Source organism: Elgaria multicarinata, chromosome 1 (genome assembly GCF_023053635.1).
Source record: "Elgaria multicarinata webbii isolate HBS135686 ecotype San Diego chromosome 1, rElgMul1.1.pri, whole genome shotgun sequence".
Taxonomy (NCBI): Eukaryota; Metazoa; Chordata; class Lepidosauria; order Squamata; family Anguidae; genus Elgaria; species Elgaria multicarinata.
In genome coordinates, this window is record NC_086171.1 from 70,893,677 (window position 1) to 70,913,190 (window position 19,514).

Below are 19,514 nucleotides of genomic sequence, written 5' to 3' on the forward strand. Positions count from 1 at the left end.
ATATCAATGCAGTTATATCAGCAAAAAGAACAGCAGACATTTTAGGATGCAATCAAATGCATGTTGAGACAGAAAAAAACTATATTGCTCCCAGCATTCCCCAGCCAGCCATGCGTATTGATGCTTCTCGTTTTGTTTTTTCTTAAATAGATAGAATACAGATTACGGAATGTAACCAAATAAAAAGGTCTGAAAAAAGAAGAGACCACACAGATAGTAGAAAGTTGACCTTTCTTCATGAGGTCAAGTAGCTTTATTGTGATTTAACACTACAATACAGTAGATATCCATAAAAAAAACTCTATAGTGTATATAAATTATTCCTTCCATTCAGTTTTTTTTTAAAATGTCCATTACAACTTTGGTACAATGTGGTTTTATTATATTTTTTTTAAATACTTTTCGCTTCACAAACTCAACACAAAGTACAAAACTAATCTGAATTAGGGACATTGTAATCTACACAGTGGTGTTCAGTGGTAGGAAAAAATCTTACCTCAGTGATTTCATGTCACTAGCTAAGCGATCAAGGCATACCTAGCGGACATGACGAAAATATGCACCATTAACCAGCAAACAACTTATTACGTTTTGTTGTTGTTGTTTTTACATATTTCCAGCAGCACTGTCTCTATGCACTTCAATCAATTACTCTTGTTGCATTCCTCTTTTCATTTGAAGGCCATGAGATAGTTGTCTTTTTTTAAAAAAAAAACACCGCACAGCTACCTTTATATATCTGTACTAAGAATTCACAGTTTCAGTACTTGACCTGCCATCCGGTATTGTTAATATTTGCACAGTTTGTCCTGCAGCTGGCAGAGATAACTGGGACATTATTAGAGGGACAGTGTGGCGCAATCAACCGTAGATTGTTCTGTGGGGAAGGAGGTATGACATTACAGTAAACAGGCATTCCAGTGGCTGTAAGTGTTCCTTGACCTGATTGATTAGGTAGCATGATTGGCTGTTGATACGACTGTTGCGGCAGTCCTTGAGAACCCTGGGTCATTGGCACCTAGAAGACAGCACAGAAGAAGACAATTAAAGTACAAAGTAAAGCATGGAGACCCCAACTTTCTCTAAAATTTCTGCTTAACTTGTTTTCTCTCTTGCTTGCTTTCATTATTATATTTGATCAGAGTAAATGTCACCACCTTCTATTCACATCTCTTCCAGTTCTATTTCCTCAGTTATTAAGAAGTGTGTGTGTGTGTGTGTGTGTGTGTGTGTGTGGCCTTAGCTAGACTGGGCTTTATCATGGGGCGAACCCCGGGACCGTCCCTGTGTGTCCTTCCTTGCCCCGGGATATAGCCCTCCCCTTTGGGTCAGCTTTTTCCGGGGTCTTGGGCTGAGCCCGAGACTGCGGAATATCTGGCCCGTTTCCACAGCTTGACCCCGCTCCACGCGATTACTCGCGTGGAGCCGGGAGCTGCGCCCATCAGGGTTAGGGTGGGGGGAGCAGGGAAACTAAATTAAATTTAAAAGAAGACTTATCTTTAGCGCACGAGCGTTCGTGTGCTGCGTTCTCTTTAAAAAAAATGGCGGGCGCGACGCCTCTCTTCCTGAGGTTGTCGTGCCTTACGTGTAAACGGGGGTGAGATCTCACATTAATCCCAACGCAAGGTCTCCCCTCCTCTCCCCCGGACTTTCAGGTAGGTCTAGCTAAGGCCTCGTGTGTGTGTGTGTGTATGTGTGTGAATGTGTCTTCCATTCTCCTTCTCCTCCTTTTCCATCCAGAGGCTGGGTGCACATTAGTTCACTAACAACACTAGCCAGCGACTACAAAATTTAAGGAGTGAAATGGCTTCCTTTTAAAAATATGGATGGTTTTCGCTATGCTTAGGCTGGCCGATTGGGAGAAGAAAACAGAAGAGGAGAAGGGAAACCAGAGGAGTATTAATATATAAAGCTAGATTACAGTGTTTGTGGTCTAGTCCAATATTCGAGTGATAACTTCGATTGCACGCATGCTCCTTCTAGAACTAACTAGTCTCATCATGGCGACTGTTGAAAAAGCTATTTCATACAATTATGACGACGTTTTAGAACTACAATAATGGACCGCACTGTTCTTTGGCTGCAAAATAGAATCTTTTCTTCCTTTTTGTCCAATTTAGTGAAACGATAGACTAAGGTCTTCTAAATTGAACTGCTGCAATGTCTATCACTGTATAGCTGGATGAGAAAGAGTCATGGTCAATTGTTCTGATTTCATGGACTTGTCTTAGTTTTGATAGTTTCAGAGGTCTGGAAACTAAGATCCTCAGGCTACTGTTAGTACAGAAAGAGAAGTGAGATTTGAGCTGTGTTTTGCAGCCTGTATGACAGTCTGAATAACAGCGATATGAGGGGGAACTTACTTGAGTACGGGGCATTATTGTGTTGGCATTGTGGCATAAAAGCAAAGCTGTAAAGGCAGAATGGCACGTACCTGTGCTTTAGTGGAGTTCTCAAATGTAGAGTCAAAATTTCTTTTTTAATACCTTAGTCACAGTTATTTTGGACTTGAGGGGGGGGGGGGGCAAAAAAACATGCAGCATCCAGAGAATTAAATCAAGTTCTGACTTCTTCTGACATTTAAATGCTAAATGAAATCAGAGATCCTAACGGGAGCATGTCTTAAACCGCCACACACCCCCATTACTTGATGCCTTTGCCTTCTATTGGTTGTGTAGATTGACATTATAAACAGCACAGCCAAATCCATTTACCCCCCCCCCCCCACCCATTATACAATGAAAAATATATAAAAAAGAAGCATTGGAGATTCCCTATCTCAAATGTGGCAAAAGGGTAAAAGGAAAAGCGTTTAATCTGATGGAATGAACCTTTGGAGCTCCCAGTCAAAATGTAGAATGGAACTGCAGCATTGATAGACAAGCCCTAAAAGGAGCTGATAAGAGTCCTAAATAAGTGGTCTTCAAATTTTGGTATTAAAGCCACTAGCTAAACAACAAGTTCTTCCAACACACCCTTTCAAAACTACCATTGGCTTCACTGGGCTCTGAACCAGAGTTATAAACAAGGGGTGAAGAACAGATATTTTTCTGCTTTCTCTTTTCGATAAAAGCTAATTTTTGATTAAATGAAAATGAAAATAATTCTTAACTAAATTGGACTTTGGCCTCTTTTTTCTAACAGGTCCAGTAGCAATTGCAAAGCTATCCAGAAACAGTATTACTGCTCTGTACTAGGATGATTTTATTAACTGCATTTTATGTCCAACATTTTTAATAGCTTGTTTTTTTGTCGGTGCATCTATATGAACTTTATCTTTATTATCTTATTTAATGCCCCAAATACACTGTACTAGAATATGGATATGTCACATTTATTCTCTCAAACATTCAGCTTCAGATAACAGACCTAGGAACCTGCCTGAACAGTTTCCAAGGTAGGTTTTGAACATCAAAGCCCATGTTGGAGAGACTGCTACATAGAGAGGACAAAGAGAACACATGGGGGAAATGAAATGAAGAATCTTTGGCTCCTGCATACAGCAGGCAACCTTCCCTGCAGATAAACAAGCAGAGAATACTGGAATATGGGATATAGAAAGGTGGTTAGGGCCTTAAAGAGACACTGTTCCCCCATGCACGCTTTTAATGAAGACCATGACATTATCATTAGAGGAACTGTGGTTCCCTTTCTGATATCCTCATTCAGTATTCATGAAGGGAAGAACTAGGAGGAGCCCAAGGGGACCAACCCCTGCGTTTCTTTAAGCCCTCTGTGCAAGTCAGAGGACTTGGCGTGTGTGTGTGTGTGTGTGTGTGTGTGTGTGTGTGTGTGTGTGTGTAATTTCACTCATGTCTATTTTTATTTTATAAACGTGAATTTTTATTGCTGTTATTTTAAATGTTTTAAGCTGCTGTTTTAATTAATTGTATTTTATATTTCATTTAAAAAGCATTTTATTTTTTAAAATGGTTTTGAGGAGGTTTTGCTGCAAAAGGTGGTATATTTTAAAATAAATAAATATCTCACTAGGCTTTGTTTGGAGCAAGCAGAAAGAGTGAATCTCCTGCACCTCATCCTGTTCCAAGGCTCAGCGGCCTGACATGAGACATCCCTCTTCCCCTTTCAGAATCAGACGACTGGAACATAGGAGGTGGGGATTCTTCATGTCAAGTGTTCCTGCAATGCTATCATATCAAGATGATCTATCAGCTACATGCTATTAGGGAGCTGCAGTGGAACCATGGGCCAGCAGCCCCTAAGTATCTCTCTGTAATATGTAATTCTCTAAGTTATCACAAAGCTGCAATTCCTAGATTCCTTTTGGGATGTCGTAGCTGTAAAATCCAATTTAAATTTGTAGCGACAGTACATATCTAACTACAGACTCCCTATGACTTCATAGAGCTCTTTCATTTTGCAATATTCATGTCTAAACTGCAAAACCTCCATAAAGTTTCTTGGTACCTGATAAGACGACATGGCTGGGTACTGGACCATCATGCCTTGCACCTGATTTCCCTGTTGATTATTCATTAGGCTCTGACTTTGGGGAGGCTGCTGCATTCCCATGAGTCCTTGGAACCCTTGTTGTTGATTAGGCAAGACAGACTGGTAACCTGAAAGAAACAAGATAGCTCAGCCATCAAATGTACTCCAGAAAGGTCAAACCTCTTTCGCAAAGCAGGATTCCATACCTCCTTCCCAGGTCCTGCCATTGCTGCAGTATTAGAAAGAAAAAATAGCCATCAGCAAAGATAGCTCAGCAGCAAAAATCCCGATAATTATTTTTTTTGCATATTATCTTATGCAAATAGAGAAGATGAACAAATTAAAAGGGTAATAAAATATAAGTCCCTCTATGTATATTAAATGGAATATGGCATTGTTCCAGAAAAAGAAAGTGTAGTTATTTAAAAACACCCACACCCACACCCACACCCACACGGATTTTGATGTCATATCACACTTTAATATGCTCGACTGAATTATATTTAGAGTAGAACCATTAAAAACAATGGAACGAACTAGTCATGACGAAATTAAGTCCCATTGATTTCAATGGGTCTACTTAGTGTAACTAAATCTGGATTGAAGTTATGTATTTGTTTGATACTATTAGTTACATCTTATGTGTCTGCTTGAATATTCCTTATTTGAGATGTTTTGTTTTTGAAAAATAAAAACTAAAATGACAGGAAAAAAAGAGGAAGAAAAGAAATGAGTAGGCACATGAATGGGTGAAATGATACCTTCTGTCCTATCAGTAGACCTCTCAATAGAGCTGTCGATCAAGGTGAGATTATTTTTTGGGGTGTGTGTGTGTGATTGTACAATATCAATCAGAGAGACATTTTTAATATGAAGCAATCCAGTTCTCCTGGCCAGATGTGCTGTACATGCATAAGTCTTCAGAAGAAAGTTATTAGCTCTCAGTGGAGTGACATTTGCAGCGATGTCGTTTGCTTTCTATTTCCTTGCACAATTGAAAGATGCCTAGCTGATGATCTCTTGGGTTGTGAGGTGTATTGAACAACAAACTACTCATGAATAGAAATTGAGCTGCCATGACACTCATATGCTTTCACATGGAAATAACACAGTATTTGCTTGCTGAAGAAACTCTTATTTGCCTAAAGTACGTTTATGCACTGAGTACTACCACAAAGTTGATAGTATGGCACTATGCATAACTGAATACAAAGACAGAGAGACACAGAAAGAGAGACAGAGAAGTAGATATGGAAGGATTAGTATTTATGTGAAAATGTGTTCAGATTTCAAGCTGTCCTTGCCTCTCTAGTTGCATAGTTTAGAAGATGGCCTTGTCCTAACTTAAACCATTTTTGCCCCTCTTAATTCCTGTGCATGTTACTTCAGGCTCCTCTATTAAAAAAAATCATGACAGTCAATATATATCTTACAACAGAATGATATATAAATGTCACATCCAGGTATGGTGGACTTTATTCATTTTTGTGGCACACTAGAACTTGGATGCTGGTGATTACTCTGTTATACAGAGTAATGTGGGATTAGAGTACATGAAAGCTTCTGGGGTGGTGCTTGGAGGATACCAATTTCGGACAGGGCTTGTCCTAGATCAGCCTTTCTCAACCTGGGGCGCTCCAGATGTGTTGGACTACAACTCCCAGAATGCCCCAGCCAGCTCTGCTGGCTGGGGCATTCTGGGAGATGCAGTTCAACACATCTGGAGTGCCCCAGGTTGAGAACCACTGTCCTAGATGATCTTCATATCCATGCTAGTCTGGTAAACATTTAGCCTTGTGACAGAACTGTTGATCATAACAGCAGTCATGCCATGAACTTCTGTACAAGCAGAGAAATGTTGTGTTGTCTTTCCACCAGCCTCTTACCCAACAGCTTTGGCTGTGCAACGGCTATCAGAAATCAAGACAATTTCCCCTTCTCCTGATTTAAGCTTAACTGACCTTTCAGAACATTCTTCTATTCACTACTTTGTGCGTTTTGCACACTGGCCGAATTTTCATAGCTGTAGAGGAAAGATGAAGATGGAACCAGGCTTGCTCTGTAACAACTGGAACCTTATGACTGTTCCTTGCTTTTCATGAAATATCACTGGTGAAGTGTGTGTGTGGTGAAGTACAGGCCATTTTGAGATTGCTATTGTACGATATTTTGAATGTTCCATCTGGAATATCGTCGTGGCTTCCTAGTTCTAGGCAGCCAGGAAAACCTATGCAATAAGGTCAGAAAAGAAGAAGGGGTCTTTGTACTGAAACAGGAGGAGGGGGATGTGCCACATCACTAGGCAGAATGAAACCAGCAAGGGAGAAGAAGCAGAGCCACGAAGTAGTTTTTCTTCATGCTTCCCTCTCTTGCTCATTAGCTTTCATACTACATAAAATGTAATCCTTGAAAACCTCTTTACTGTCCCCAGAGTACATACATACATGGCTTATTTTCCAACGGCAGTACACATCAGATGAGCCACCCTATTACTGCAAGCTCCGGGGCCTCTTTACTGCAATTATATCATCCTCCATGTTATCTCTGCTACAAAGGCAGGTTTTTTTGTTTTTGTTTTAATCAGGGCAAACATGAGACACATTGTTAAACGGCCAGAAGAATGAGCCGTGCACAGAATTTCAATAAGTGCCTCCGAGGAAAAAGGGAGCACTGGATTTCCTGAGTAAACGGACAAGGCTGTCATCTTAGTGAGGTAATTCTCCGAACTTTTATGATCCGTGTCACCACACAGATAGTCAGACAACTTAAAGCTTTCCCAGAGGGAGAGTTGCTGTACGAAAGGCCCACCACTGTTTTAATTTCTTAATGAGCCTATGGTGCTTAAAAGATAAAGCGCGGTAGTCGTACACCTCTGCTGGCAATGTAACCCAGGAGTATAATTAAAGCAGGCTTGGTGCTCTAATGATCTCAGTGTCGATCCCTTTGCAAATAACAAGGCTATTTGGGAAAGGACCCATTCCCCCCTCTTCCTCTTCTGGATTTAGGCGCACAGCAAATCTGAGCCCCATATTCTGTTCTGCTTTACAATAAAGGGGATATTAGTTGCCAAATAGACTAGTAGATCCAGCTCTGTCTTTAGCCCTGGGACATAATTTTAAGGCCTTTTAATCTATTGGTAGAAGTGTGCCAAGAGTCACAAAAGAATAAGATTTTTCACAGAGGCTAAGTGGCTGGAGTGATCTACCGATTTCATGATCTTATGCCACCGTAGCTTTCAGAAACAATTCAGGCACCACAACATTGCATTGGCTCAGGTTTCATTCATTTCCATAAGGCTTGTGATGTGGAGTCTTATAAATCACTTTGTGCAGATTTGTTATATTGGCTTTCAGGCATATGGGTTCCAGGGTTCTCTAAGGCAGGGTTGGAAAACTTCACACCACATACTCTCAGCCATATTCCCACTTCTCCTTTCTTGGAACAGGCCATGGAGACATGACTGCTGTGGACAAGGACTTGCTCAGCCCTGATTTACCAGCGAACTACTTAAGTATTATGCCAGGCAGATGCAATACAGATTATAATATTGCTCTTGGGATGTCCCCAAATTACACTGTGAATGCACATTAGGGTTTTTCTTTTGGGGTCTTCTGACATTAGCTGAATGCTGAGGACCATTACCAAAACCTGAAATTTCACTTCATGGTGCACTATTTTTCTGTTGCATTTGACTGTTTCTTGGAGTGACAATTACACTGGCAAAGAATAAAGCAATGAGGAAAAGTTTCCCTGGAAGATTTTTGGGATCTCACATTACTGCCCATTAATGTAATTTTAAACAATTAGTTGTCCTGTTTAAACCTTTCAGTTCATTAAGTAACTGATTAAAACATGCTCATGGAGTTGAAAGGAACCAAATGCATCTTATCCTACCATTCACCCAAAGACAGAACCATCCAACTACAACACAGGCTATATATTTACCACATGCTATTGTTATTTTGCACCATAAGGCTAAAAGAAGCGCCACAACTTTATTGCACCCTCCACCCCCCATAAGGTGTGCCCCCCAAAATGATATTGAACCCCAACAAATGAAGAATTTCAACACACTGGTTTTCCTAAAGAGGATATGGCATTAAGTCATTCATTTGTTTTACAAATCTACTTTTGTAGATTTTGTAGATCTACAAATCTACTTTTGTAGATGCACAGCCCTAAATAACTGAAAACTGCTGGAGTTATGTTTATTTGTTACTTTCTCAGCAAATAAACATAACTCCAGCAGTTTTCAGTTATTTAGGGCTGTGCGTGGGATCCCCAACCCACTTTGCCTCAGCCCAATTCGGACCAGCTCTGACCTGGTCTGGGCCTCAGATTTGAAGTGAGGTTCGGACATCTGAATCACCCCCCAGCCCAGCCATGCAAACCCCCCACCAGCCCAGATGCACGAGCCCCCCTCTGGCCCAGCCACGCGAGCCCTGTGCTCCCTACCTGGACCCACTTGGAGCGCCCGTAGCTGCAGCCATCACCACCGTGTCCCCAGAAATGAAATGCTGTGTTATTGGTGGCCATAAGGCCATCATGTATGCAATGCAAAAGGTGTAAATGGCTCTTACAATAGCCGCTAGTGTGACATTTCATTTCTGGGTGGCGGGATGGGGAGGAACGTCAACGGCTGCAGCTGTGGGTGCTCCTGACAGGTCCCAGTAAGGAGCAGGAGACTCTCACAACTGGGTGGCTGGCTGTCCGGATCAGGCCAAAGTGCATCGGCCCAGTCCCGACCCACTTTGGGACCAGACTGATTAGGTCCGAATCGGCCCACTTTGGTCCAGTATTAGGATTAGTACAGTGCTATTATTTCACCTGCTTATTTTGACCTTTCAATCTAGAATTGTTATCAAAATTGAAATGTTCTACCTATGCCTAGTATTCTATGAGCTGCACAAACCTATTGTGCATGCTGAAGGATGTTTGGTCTTGAATTTATCATACTACCACATCCACTACATTCCAGATGGCAAACCACATCTGAAACTGAAGAGATTTTCAGAGGCAGCTTGTGATATGACCGAGTTGCCTGTTGTGTAATGAAACAACAACATGTTGTGGCCCTCCTGGGGGCCAAATCTGCCCCTCCTGGTTCCCCAGATGTCCATGCTGCCTTTCCCTTTCCCCAACCACCGATCATATGTTGGTTTTTTGGCTTTGTGCACCCACCCACCACAATTTAAAAGGCTGAAATGCCACGCTTAAGGCTCAGTTACCGGCAGTAAGATCTTTTAAGCTACAGAACGCTGGCATTTTTTATATGATGGATATTTTTATATATCCCTTTTGCCTTTGGCCCTTGCCCACCGGTGGAATGCAGACCCTCGAGAACTTCTCCAAAATTCAGTTTGGCTCTTAGGCTGAAAGAGGTTCCCCATCCCTGCTCTTTTAAGATGTTTTTAGGACGTTTTTAGGACGTTTTAAGAATGTATATTATGTTTAATTCAGTTTTATGTATTTTACCGTTTACTGTTGTTCCCCGCCTCGATCAAAAAGGAGAGGCAGGTAAGAAATAATAATAACAACAACAACAACAACAACAACAATAGAGTTACATCAATGCTCCGTTGTTCTGCCATGCCAATTCCATGAAGAGAGGGAAGCCTCACAGATGTTAAGTCTTGTAGGGTTCCTGTAACTATGCTAGGAAACAGAAGTCTGACGGCTGCTTATGCAGAGTGACCCTATGAAAAGGATGACAGGGCTCTTGTATCTTTAACAGTTGTATAGAAAAAGGAATTCAGTAGGTGTCATTTTATGCATGCAGCACCTGGCGAAATTCCCTCTTCACCACAACAGTTACAACTGCAAGAGCCCTGCCCTCCTTTGTAGCACATCACCAAAAGCAAGGACAAAAGAGGGCACTCATTTGCATAAACTTTGCATAAGCCATATAAATTTAGACATTATTACAATTTAAAGGAATACAGTACACCCGTTGCTACCTTTTCAGTAGCAGCAATGAAAATCCATCATACTTTTTTGAAGATGTCTGTAGTGGACTGTAAAGGAGACCATCTGCTATAGACCTTTTGTAAAGGTGTGTTACACTGTGGTTGCTTTTATTGGCATTTTGTGTTGCCTTATTGTATATTTTTGTTTTGCTATATTTCACATGGTGTTGTATTTTGTTATGGCCTTTGTGCTATAGACAAATAGAACTTAATTCAGTTCTGAAATATCTCCCTCGTAGTGTGGAAAGCTGTAACCACGTAACCTCTGTGACTGCCTGTTCAGTCTACTGTCCAGGGGCTCCCTGTTTGCCAGGTAACAGCTCTTATGGTTCTTTATCTTTAAAACAAATAGATGATGGTCCTCTGGCAGCCCTTTAAATAGAGGAGTAGGAGTGTCCACTGTAAAAGAGGGCCCATGGTCATCCTAGGAAGCGGTCTTCCAAAGGAGATGTCATAGCAGACCAGGATTCAAAGCACTACTTTGGGTGCAGAGAAGGACGTTTTTCTTTGAGCGTAAGGCCACAGTGTCGTATCACAAACTGTTTTTTGAAAGAATCTTTTATCTATGCAATACGTGAACTGCACACTACATGCAAAGACATGTCAGGAAGCAGCTTCAGAAGGACATGACTGATTCTAGGAGCAATGGGAGAAAGGAAATGGCATGTGTAACCCATTCTGCCCTGCCTGCTTTTTTGCTCTAAATCCCTCTCCCTGATGACAAGGTTCCAGAGGCTTACAAGGATAAACATGTCAGCAACCCTGCCGGGGAAAACCAGCATATGGCAGAGAGATTTGGAACAGGGAAACAACCAGTAGGGAAAGGGTTACCTGCCACCATTACTTTCCCACTCAAAATCCCCCAAGTAGTTTTTCTTTAAAAGCAACCACCTACTGTCAGGTTTCTGTTACACACATTTACATGTAATATGCAGTTCCCTTAGTTCTTCTCCAGTCTTCCTATCACAACACAAGTTCTGGGTTCACTTACATGGGAAAATTATTTTTATCTTAAAAGGTACCACACCCCTACAGTGCAGCACGCAGTTAATGCAGATCATTTTCTTCAGTGCTAATGGTATCAATATTCTTTCAAATTGTGCAAGATCAAATCACTTTTAAGCTGCTGTCGCTCTTATTTCCACTGAAGATACCTAGCCCTGCAACAGCAGTGATATAAAGATTCTTCTGTTTAGCTAGAGCTTCACAAGGCCGGAGCTTTGAACTAGAATTCTAGCCTGTAGATCATTTTCGTTAGCACAGTATATCTTAAAACCTTTCATTGTAAAATGCCCCTTAATTCTGGTATGCATAGCCAAACCCTGTTCTCATCCAAGCAACAGTGGGCATGGCTAGACAGGGTGATATCCTGGGGATTGCCCCAGGATCGTCCCTGTGCGTCCACATGACACACAGGGCATCCCGGGATCAGGGAGGGATGATTCCTCCCTTTCCCCAGGATATTGCCCTACCCTTCCAGCCCACTTTTTCCCACAGTCTCGGGATGATCACAAGATCGCGGGACGTGTGGCCCACTGTCACAGTTTTTTCCTGGCTCCTCACAAGTAACCGCTAGGGGCTCTTTTCCGATTAAAAAACAAACAAAATGGCGGGTGCGACATCCTCTTCCTCCCGAGACATTGCGCGTGTGTGTAGACAAGGGTACAATCTCGTGTTCATAAAATCATGAGATCATACTCCGTCTAGACACGCCCAGTATCTACCTATTAACACTGTCACTAGAAAGGCTGTATTCACCTGCATTGATTGAACCTAATATGTGCCTACATCTAGGGGAATGTAAGCTAAGCTGTGTAGCATTGCAGAGGGGCTAAACTAGAACACCAGTTTGCTTCTAACTGAACTCCTTTTTAACAACCACCACCAGAACAAAAAAACCAACATAATAAAATGGTGTTCTAATTCTTGCAGACTTAAATGAAATCTAATTTGAATAATGATGGCAATTCTACATTCTGTTCAAACAGCCCTTTAAAATTGGGAAACAATCTATAGTTTGAAACTATTTTGCTGTTGGAAGCCTTCAGGGAAGCTATTTTAATGATGGTGAAGGAGAAGTTGCCCCCTCCTGTTTCAAATAATCTGTTATTAGTTCTCATGAGCACCCATATGTCTGACTATTATGAGGTATATAAAAGTAACCATAACAGATGGTCTTAAAATATGCCACTTCCCCCTCTCAATGTAGTCTTCTTGAATGTATGCAAAAACAGGCCTTTAAAACCTGCTGATAATGTTGCTCCACCCTGTATTAGAATCTTTCCTCTTCCAACCTGAAAAGGTTGGAATTTTGCCAAATTCCCCCTTTCCATTTATCACAGAGATATGCAAATGAAGAATTATGGCATAGTAGCACCATTCCCATGTAACTAGAACTGGCAAAATTGACTGCCAGCTGGGAATGTGATGAGGGAAAATCCCTGTTGGCAAATGAGGTCCTAGCCATGATCTAAATATGACCTTCCAAGACGAAAACTGAATACGTTTGCTTCGAAGCACAGAATCCTATCTAACTGAAAAGACCTCCTTCCCATACAGAATCCTGCCCTTCACAGAGGTATCAGCTGAATAGCACTGATGGTGTTTAGGGTTAGGATTTCGGGAAAAACAGAATAGCCATCCAACTCATAAAACACTCCAGCCTAACCAGAATCACAGGAATAGAAGTACCCAAGTCCTCCAAATTTCTCCCCAGATTCTGGGAGTTCTGAATTAAGTGGTCTTGTTTCTCAAGTGAAACTGATGCAATAGGAGTTCTCCACTGCTCTGTTTTTATTTCTAAATTTTACAGAGAACTTGTTAGTTTTTAAGATGCCTCGGGACTCTATGTTCTTTCTTTTCAGGATAAAAAATAAGCCGTGTAGGATGGAGGAATAGTTTGGGACTCTAATTTGCATTGGAAATTTACTGTGCTGGATTTAACACAGCATCTATACACAGGGTACATATGTAGAAGTACCTTTCACCTTTCTTTTTCCAGCAATGCTGAAAATCTAACCTGAACGACTTCATTACTTTTGCGGGAAGGCTTTAGATTTGATTTTACTGACGCCAAGGAAGTATTTACAAAGTAAAATTTCAGACACATTTTTTCATTATTCTTATACATTTTCTTTAAAGAACAGCCACCCCACCACTCTTTTCTTGTTACATGCCGGATGGAAAAGCTAACTTCATGGCAGAAAGAAAAATCAACCTCCAACATAGATGGACACCATTTATATATTTTACTCCTCTTTTTCTCATCTAGTACCTTTAATTACCCATTAATCTCACTCTGTCTCAGTCACTTCAAAGGGCACGGAACAAGCATTTTGGGCATGCTATCATTCAAGTGACTTCCTTGAGGCAAAAGATGCAGAATGCCAGATACTTGGATGGAATGTTTATCATTCAACTAAAGAAAAAGCATGTATTAATATATGATAATCCAATTTGAATTAACCCTTACTGTTACTATTAATACAAACAGAAAATGCCAAGACAAAACAGAGCAATGATTAAGTGTTTTTAGTATCTGCTTAAATATATATATATATTTCCTTCTGATCACAGATATATCTTTGAAAGCCATTTTTTTAATTAAGGTAGGTTGGCATTTCAGCTTTTCCTTTCTCGTTTCTCTCCAAGGAAACAGCAGGTAAGGTCAACCCTGTGGTTTATGTGAGGAAATTGAATGAGAGATGGCTCCTAGGAGATGTGGCATTATTAAGAAGAACACGAAACAGGGGCATAGTTGAACAATTTAAAGATAAATGATCACACTTGGGTTTTTCTTTTGCCATCAGAACAGAGAACCTGAGAGAGCTTTCATTTGACACAATTGTACCTGAGTAGGTATTTAAATGGAAAATAAATGAATGGAGAAATATCGATTCAAGCTTAGGGAACCACTTCCTTAGTGCAAGAAAGCACCTCGTCTATTCTTTTCCTGAGAGGAAAAAAGCATTTCAAAACACAGTGCAGCTTTGAGAATGTCTCAATATTGGAAAATGGTTTCCTATTGAAATGTAACCTTGCTCCTGCTGTTTCCAGGCTTTATACTCCTTCAGATATCTTTCTGTTTTTATGTTTCAAGATATCCTTGCTTTTTCAAAAAAGAAGAAATACATTGTAGTCTTAAGTTAAATCTTAGTGACACCTTTTATATAGTATGAAACTTCAGGCAATTTTGAAAAGAAACATCCATATTCCCCTGAGCCTTTTGGGAGGGTGGGAATAATACTGGAAGAACAAGCAACCACAATTATCTTTGCTTGCAAAATTCTGAATCAAGAGCTTCGTGATAACAGTATAATTCCGGCAAATCCGCTAGCCTAGAATCCTGGAATCTATTCAGAGCCCTGAACGTGACATCAACTCAATAGCAGTACACTCAGAGATAAGTCCCATCGAGTTCAATGGACTTACTCCCAGGAATGTGTCTAAAGCACTGCAACCGAAGGTTATAGTCCTATGCACGGTGCCTTGGGAGTAAGCTTCAGTAAACACAGCAGAACTCATTTCAGAGTCAACATCTACAAGCTCTGGATGTTACATAAGCAGTTGTTTTCAGTCATCTGAAATAAATAAATAAATCTGAAATTCATGATCATTACAGAAGGAGAAGTAGTAGTAATAGTCATCATTGCCATCACCCAGCCAAACCATGACACAGGTCACACAGGCAGAACATGAAGGAAGAAAAGTATTTCATGATACTCTGCCACACACCCTCTATGTAGCATTACAGGGGGGCTGGAAGGGCCTCTATGGGGAAGCAGGGCGGAAGGAAGGGGTCCACTTCCAATATCCCAGTTGCCTGCACCTGAATCTCAACCCAACCCAATACTGACTCAGATGTTTGAACAGAAGCCAGTCCAACGGGAAAAGAATAAAAAAAGCCACAACATAACCCATTTTGCATTGTTTGCAAATGCATTTCCTATAGCTATGACCTCAAAATCACATCTGACTTTAAACTAACAAGTATTTAACTTATCTTTATTATACAATACATGTGGAAGAATTCATTTCTACACCCATTTCTCCTCCAAAAGCGGTGTGGGTTGTGTGTGTGTGTGTGTTTGTGTGTGTTTGCTAACCACTAAAGAAAAATAACTGAGCTGAACTCACTCATTGATTTAATGTACAGCTAGGCCTTGTTTCTTCAGCAAAGGAGATCGTGACCTTGTCGTGGTGCTGGAGCTTGAGCACCTCAAGGATGCCATGAGCTAAACCGTGAAGGGACACCCAAGACGGGAAGGTCATGGTAGAGAGGTCAGACTAAATACGATCCCTGGGGAAGGTAATGGCAACCCACCCCAGTATTCTTGCCGTGAAAACTAAATGGATGTTGCAAAGAGTCGGAAGCAACTGAACGAATAAACAAAGGCCTTGTTTGGACCTGTTGAAACAACTATAAACTTAAAGCCCTTGAGCATGTGACACTGTTTTATCCCAAAACAACATATGCCCCTGTTCTACTAGCCAAGTTCCTTTAAATGGAGGTTCTAGGGTTGGAACTAGGGCCTCCCTCATGCAAAACATGAGCTCAAGCACTGAGCTATAAGCTCTCCCCAACCTCATGAGGTGGATGTGCAAGGAATCCAATCTTTTTCTAGTTTGGGTGAAATAAATTCTGAAAGAAAAGCAGTGTGTTTACTTCACTGCAAAATTAACTTTTAAAACCCTTAAAAGAAGAAACCACTGAAGTGCCTTATATGGGGTAGGTGGTGATGATTATATGAATTCATCCTAAACTTGGGTAGCATTTGTAGAAAGATCACCCACCCAAGCACACACAACTCTGAAACATCAAATCACCAACAAAACGTGTAACGAAATATAACAAATACATTAAATTTCCCCTAATGACAAGGAATATATTCTGCCCTATAAAATGTTTCTTACAGTTGAAGCTATCATCCTATTTTGTGTGTGGTTAATGTGACTTATTAAAGCAAAAGGACAAGGCAATTTAATCTCCACATTATGACATATATTTATAGCAGATAAATTATTTTCTCATTTCAAAAGCTGCCTTTATGGTTGGTGTGTGTGTGTGTGTGTGTGTGTGTGTGTGTGTGTGTGTGTGTGTGTATATATATATTAGACTGAGATATTATGTCAATTTAAAACGCAACTTTTTTTTCAAAAAGAAGTATAAAAAATTAGGCTGTAAACAGTGAATATCCAATAACAAAATAAAAGAGATGTTATTGATTGCCCTCTATATTACAAACACGTTTGAATAGACAGATATATAGGTTTTGTAATAATAAGTGTAAGAAACGATACCTTGATGCTTTGCTCATTTGCACTTTACCAACATAACACTTAACCTTGGTTAAGCATTATTTATTTAACACACTTATATCCCACTTTTCTTCCATATTGGAATTCAAGGCAGATGGTCTCCCATCCAAGTATCGAACAAACAAAGGCTTGCTTAGCTTCAGCAAAGAGGCTGCATCACATGCCTTCAAGCTGTGCTGTTTCTTGGAAGAAATTGCAACCTTGAGCTTATTGTATGCAACCTAATTGCAATTTTCCTCATGTAGTTATCAGAAGAATAACAGTTGTTAGGGGCTTGTTTGTATAATGATTTTTTGCAATCCCTTCTCAAGCAAAAAGCAAAACACTTGAGCCTCAGATTCTAAATGAAAATATAGCATGCTACATAAACTATTTAAGCGGATGGAAATTAACACATTAAACCAGGCTTCAATCAATTTTATAGTTGACTAAAATAGTATTTTTTTTTAAAAAAAGAAACCACTTACTACTATAAAACACCCCCCTTATAAGTGCCCCGCCTCTCTCTCTTTTAAGACAAAGCAAACTTTCCATCTTGAAACAAAATGATAAAATCAGAATGTGCTTTGCTTAATTTTATGTTACAACGCATTACAATTTACACAAATACAAGGCCCAAAAGAGAAAGCTGAACCATAAAGTGGGAAGGTAACATATGGTCCCAGCAAATGATCAAAATGCTGACGGTGACAGCCATGATTTATTGAGGCAATTCAAATACACTTTGAAAGTATATTAGCTTTGCTGCTGCCCACAAAGGGTGCATTTTAGCAGGGTAGACCACTCCAGTGATAAATTACATACTGGAACCTAGTGAAGGCAATTGTCACATCAGATGCCCAAAGGCCCCCAAATTACTGCGATAATGTAGTTTTCATGATAATCCCTCACATGTGGTGGCATCCAGAATACATGAAGAAAAATCTCTGATGTGCTTTGGAGGCAGGAAGGGAAGATAACATTATGACAGTGACTGTGTCTCTATAGTTACATTCTCACATTTACAATGGTTTACAAATGGCCTCTGGAATTAAACATGACCTATGAGGCCACAGCCTGGGTCCTATCTTTGAAACCACAAAGAAGAACACTGCAGTTGTCAGCCTTTAAGAGTGAAATATACTATTGAAACTAGCTTATGGCCTATCTGAATGTTTGTATTCATGTGCACAGGATGATGTTTCTGCAATGTTATAATCATTCATGTAAAGAAAATGTTGTGCTAATTTCAGATCTATTATGCCAGATTTAGACAAGGATATAGCTGAATGAAAACAGAATGAGAATCCAGCTAAATCCGAAGCGTACATATTTTGGCTGAAGTTGTGTTTAAACGGGATGGCACTCACTGGACAGCCAGTGTGGTGCTGTGGTTAGAGAGTTGGACTGGAACTGGGGAGATCCGGGTTCTGATCCCCACTCAGCTATGTAGCTCACTGGGTGACTTTGGGACAGTGACTGACTCTCAGCCTAACCTACCTCACAGGATTACTGTGAGGATAACATGGAGAGGATGAGGACCATGTAAGCCACCTTGGGTTCCTTGCAAGAGGAAAAAAGTGGGATATAAATGTGATGATGACAGTAATAATTAAAAAACCCTGTATATTACCCCAGAACTCTTTGCTGTGAATCAGAAATAGTAGCACAATTTCTGACTCCACTCACCATCTTGGAGTTTCAAATTCTTCATGTATCTTTCTCCTAACAGAGATAATGAAATGGGGCACATTTCCAAGATATACATAAGGCAAAGGTCTCTTCCGATTAACACACAAATTATGCAGTCGAGTTTCCCGCATTTGGGGAAATCGCAGGGGTGTAGAAAGGGCCAGTCCCATGACCATTCAGTTCCTTCGCACATTGTTTTATGGATTTAATCTAATGATTAGTGAAACATGTTTTGCTAATGTTAAGATGCAACTCAATGAATGTATTACAGCAATAATTGCTTCCTATCAAATTGCATTTATTTAATGCTATAAAATATCATATAGGTTTTAAATTTCCAGGAATTTAACTGATTACATGTAAAGTATATTTTTAATAGACTTTTTATTGCCAACTAATGAAAAGTGGATGGATTCAACATTACTTCAAACCCAATGTAGTATAAAAAATAATTACTTTAACGTATTGCAGTTGTGATGAAATTTATTACAGCTTCTAGAAAAAGAAATACAGCACTGCAGCAAGTGAATGAACATGCACTTTCCTGCTTCCTGGAACATATAGGGGGCTACTTCTTATGAGATACTTTGTATCTGTGTACAGTTACTGGAGTTTATTTATTTATTTATTACATTTTTATACCGCCCAATAGCCGAAGCTCTCTGGGCGGTTCACAAAAATTAAAACCACAATAAAACAACCAACAGGTTAAAAGCACAATTACAAAATACAGTATAAAAAGCACAACCAGGATAAAACCACGCAGCAGAAATTGATATAAGATTAAAATACAGAGTTAGAACAATAAAATTTAAATTTAAGTTAAAATTAAGTGTTAAAATACTGAGAGAATAAAAAGGTCTAAAAGGTTTAAAACAGACACACACACACACACACACACACACACACACACACACACACACACACAGAGTTTTCAAGTTTGAAAGGGTGTGTGGATTCCAAATATACTTCAAAATAACCAGAAAAGCCCCAATTTGTTTCTAATAACCACTTGCAAGTATTTCAAAGGGAGAAAGGCATCCTTGAAACATGCAAGCATCCTCCATATTTTGGGGTTTAAGGAAACCAGTTGCAAAACACAGTACA

At 40.1% G+C, this 19,514-nt stretch overlaps 1 protein-coding gene across 6 annotated transcripts in view; it reads right to left on the bottom strand.

Annotated features, from left to right (window-relative positions):
• Positions 1 to 246: 246 nt before the first annotated feature.
• Positions 247 to 19,514, bottom strand: part of ARPP21 (cAMP regulated phosphoprotein 21) — a 246,702-nt gene continuing 227,434 nt past the window's right edge. For all 6 annotated transcript variants that reach the window (XM_063130022.1, XM_063130056.1, XM_063130046.1 and 3 more), the window contains 2 exons: positions 4,429 to 4,580; positions 247 to 1,018 (listed from right to left, as the gene is read on the bottom strand). In XM_063130022.1, the coding sequence (XP_062986092.1) occupies positions 761 to 1,018; positions 4,429 to 4,580 (410 nt within the window). In that variant the 3' untranslated portion in view covers positions 247 to 760. The remainder of the gene's footprint in view (positions 1,019 to 4,428; positions 4,581 to 19,514) is intronic.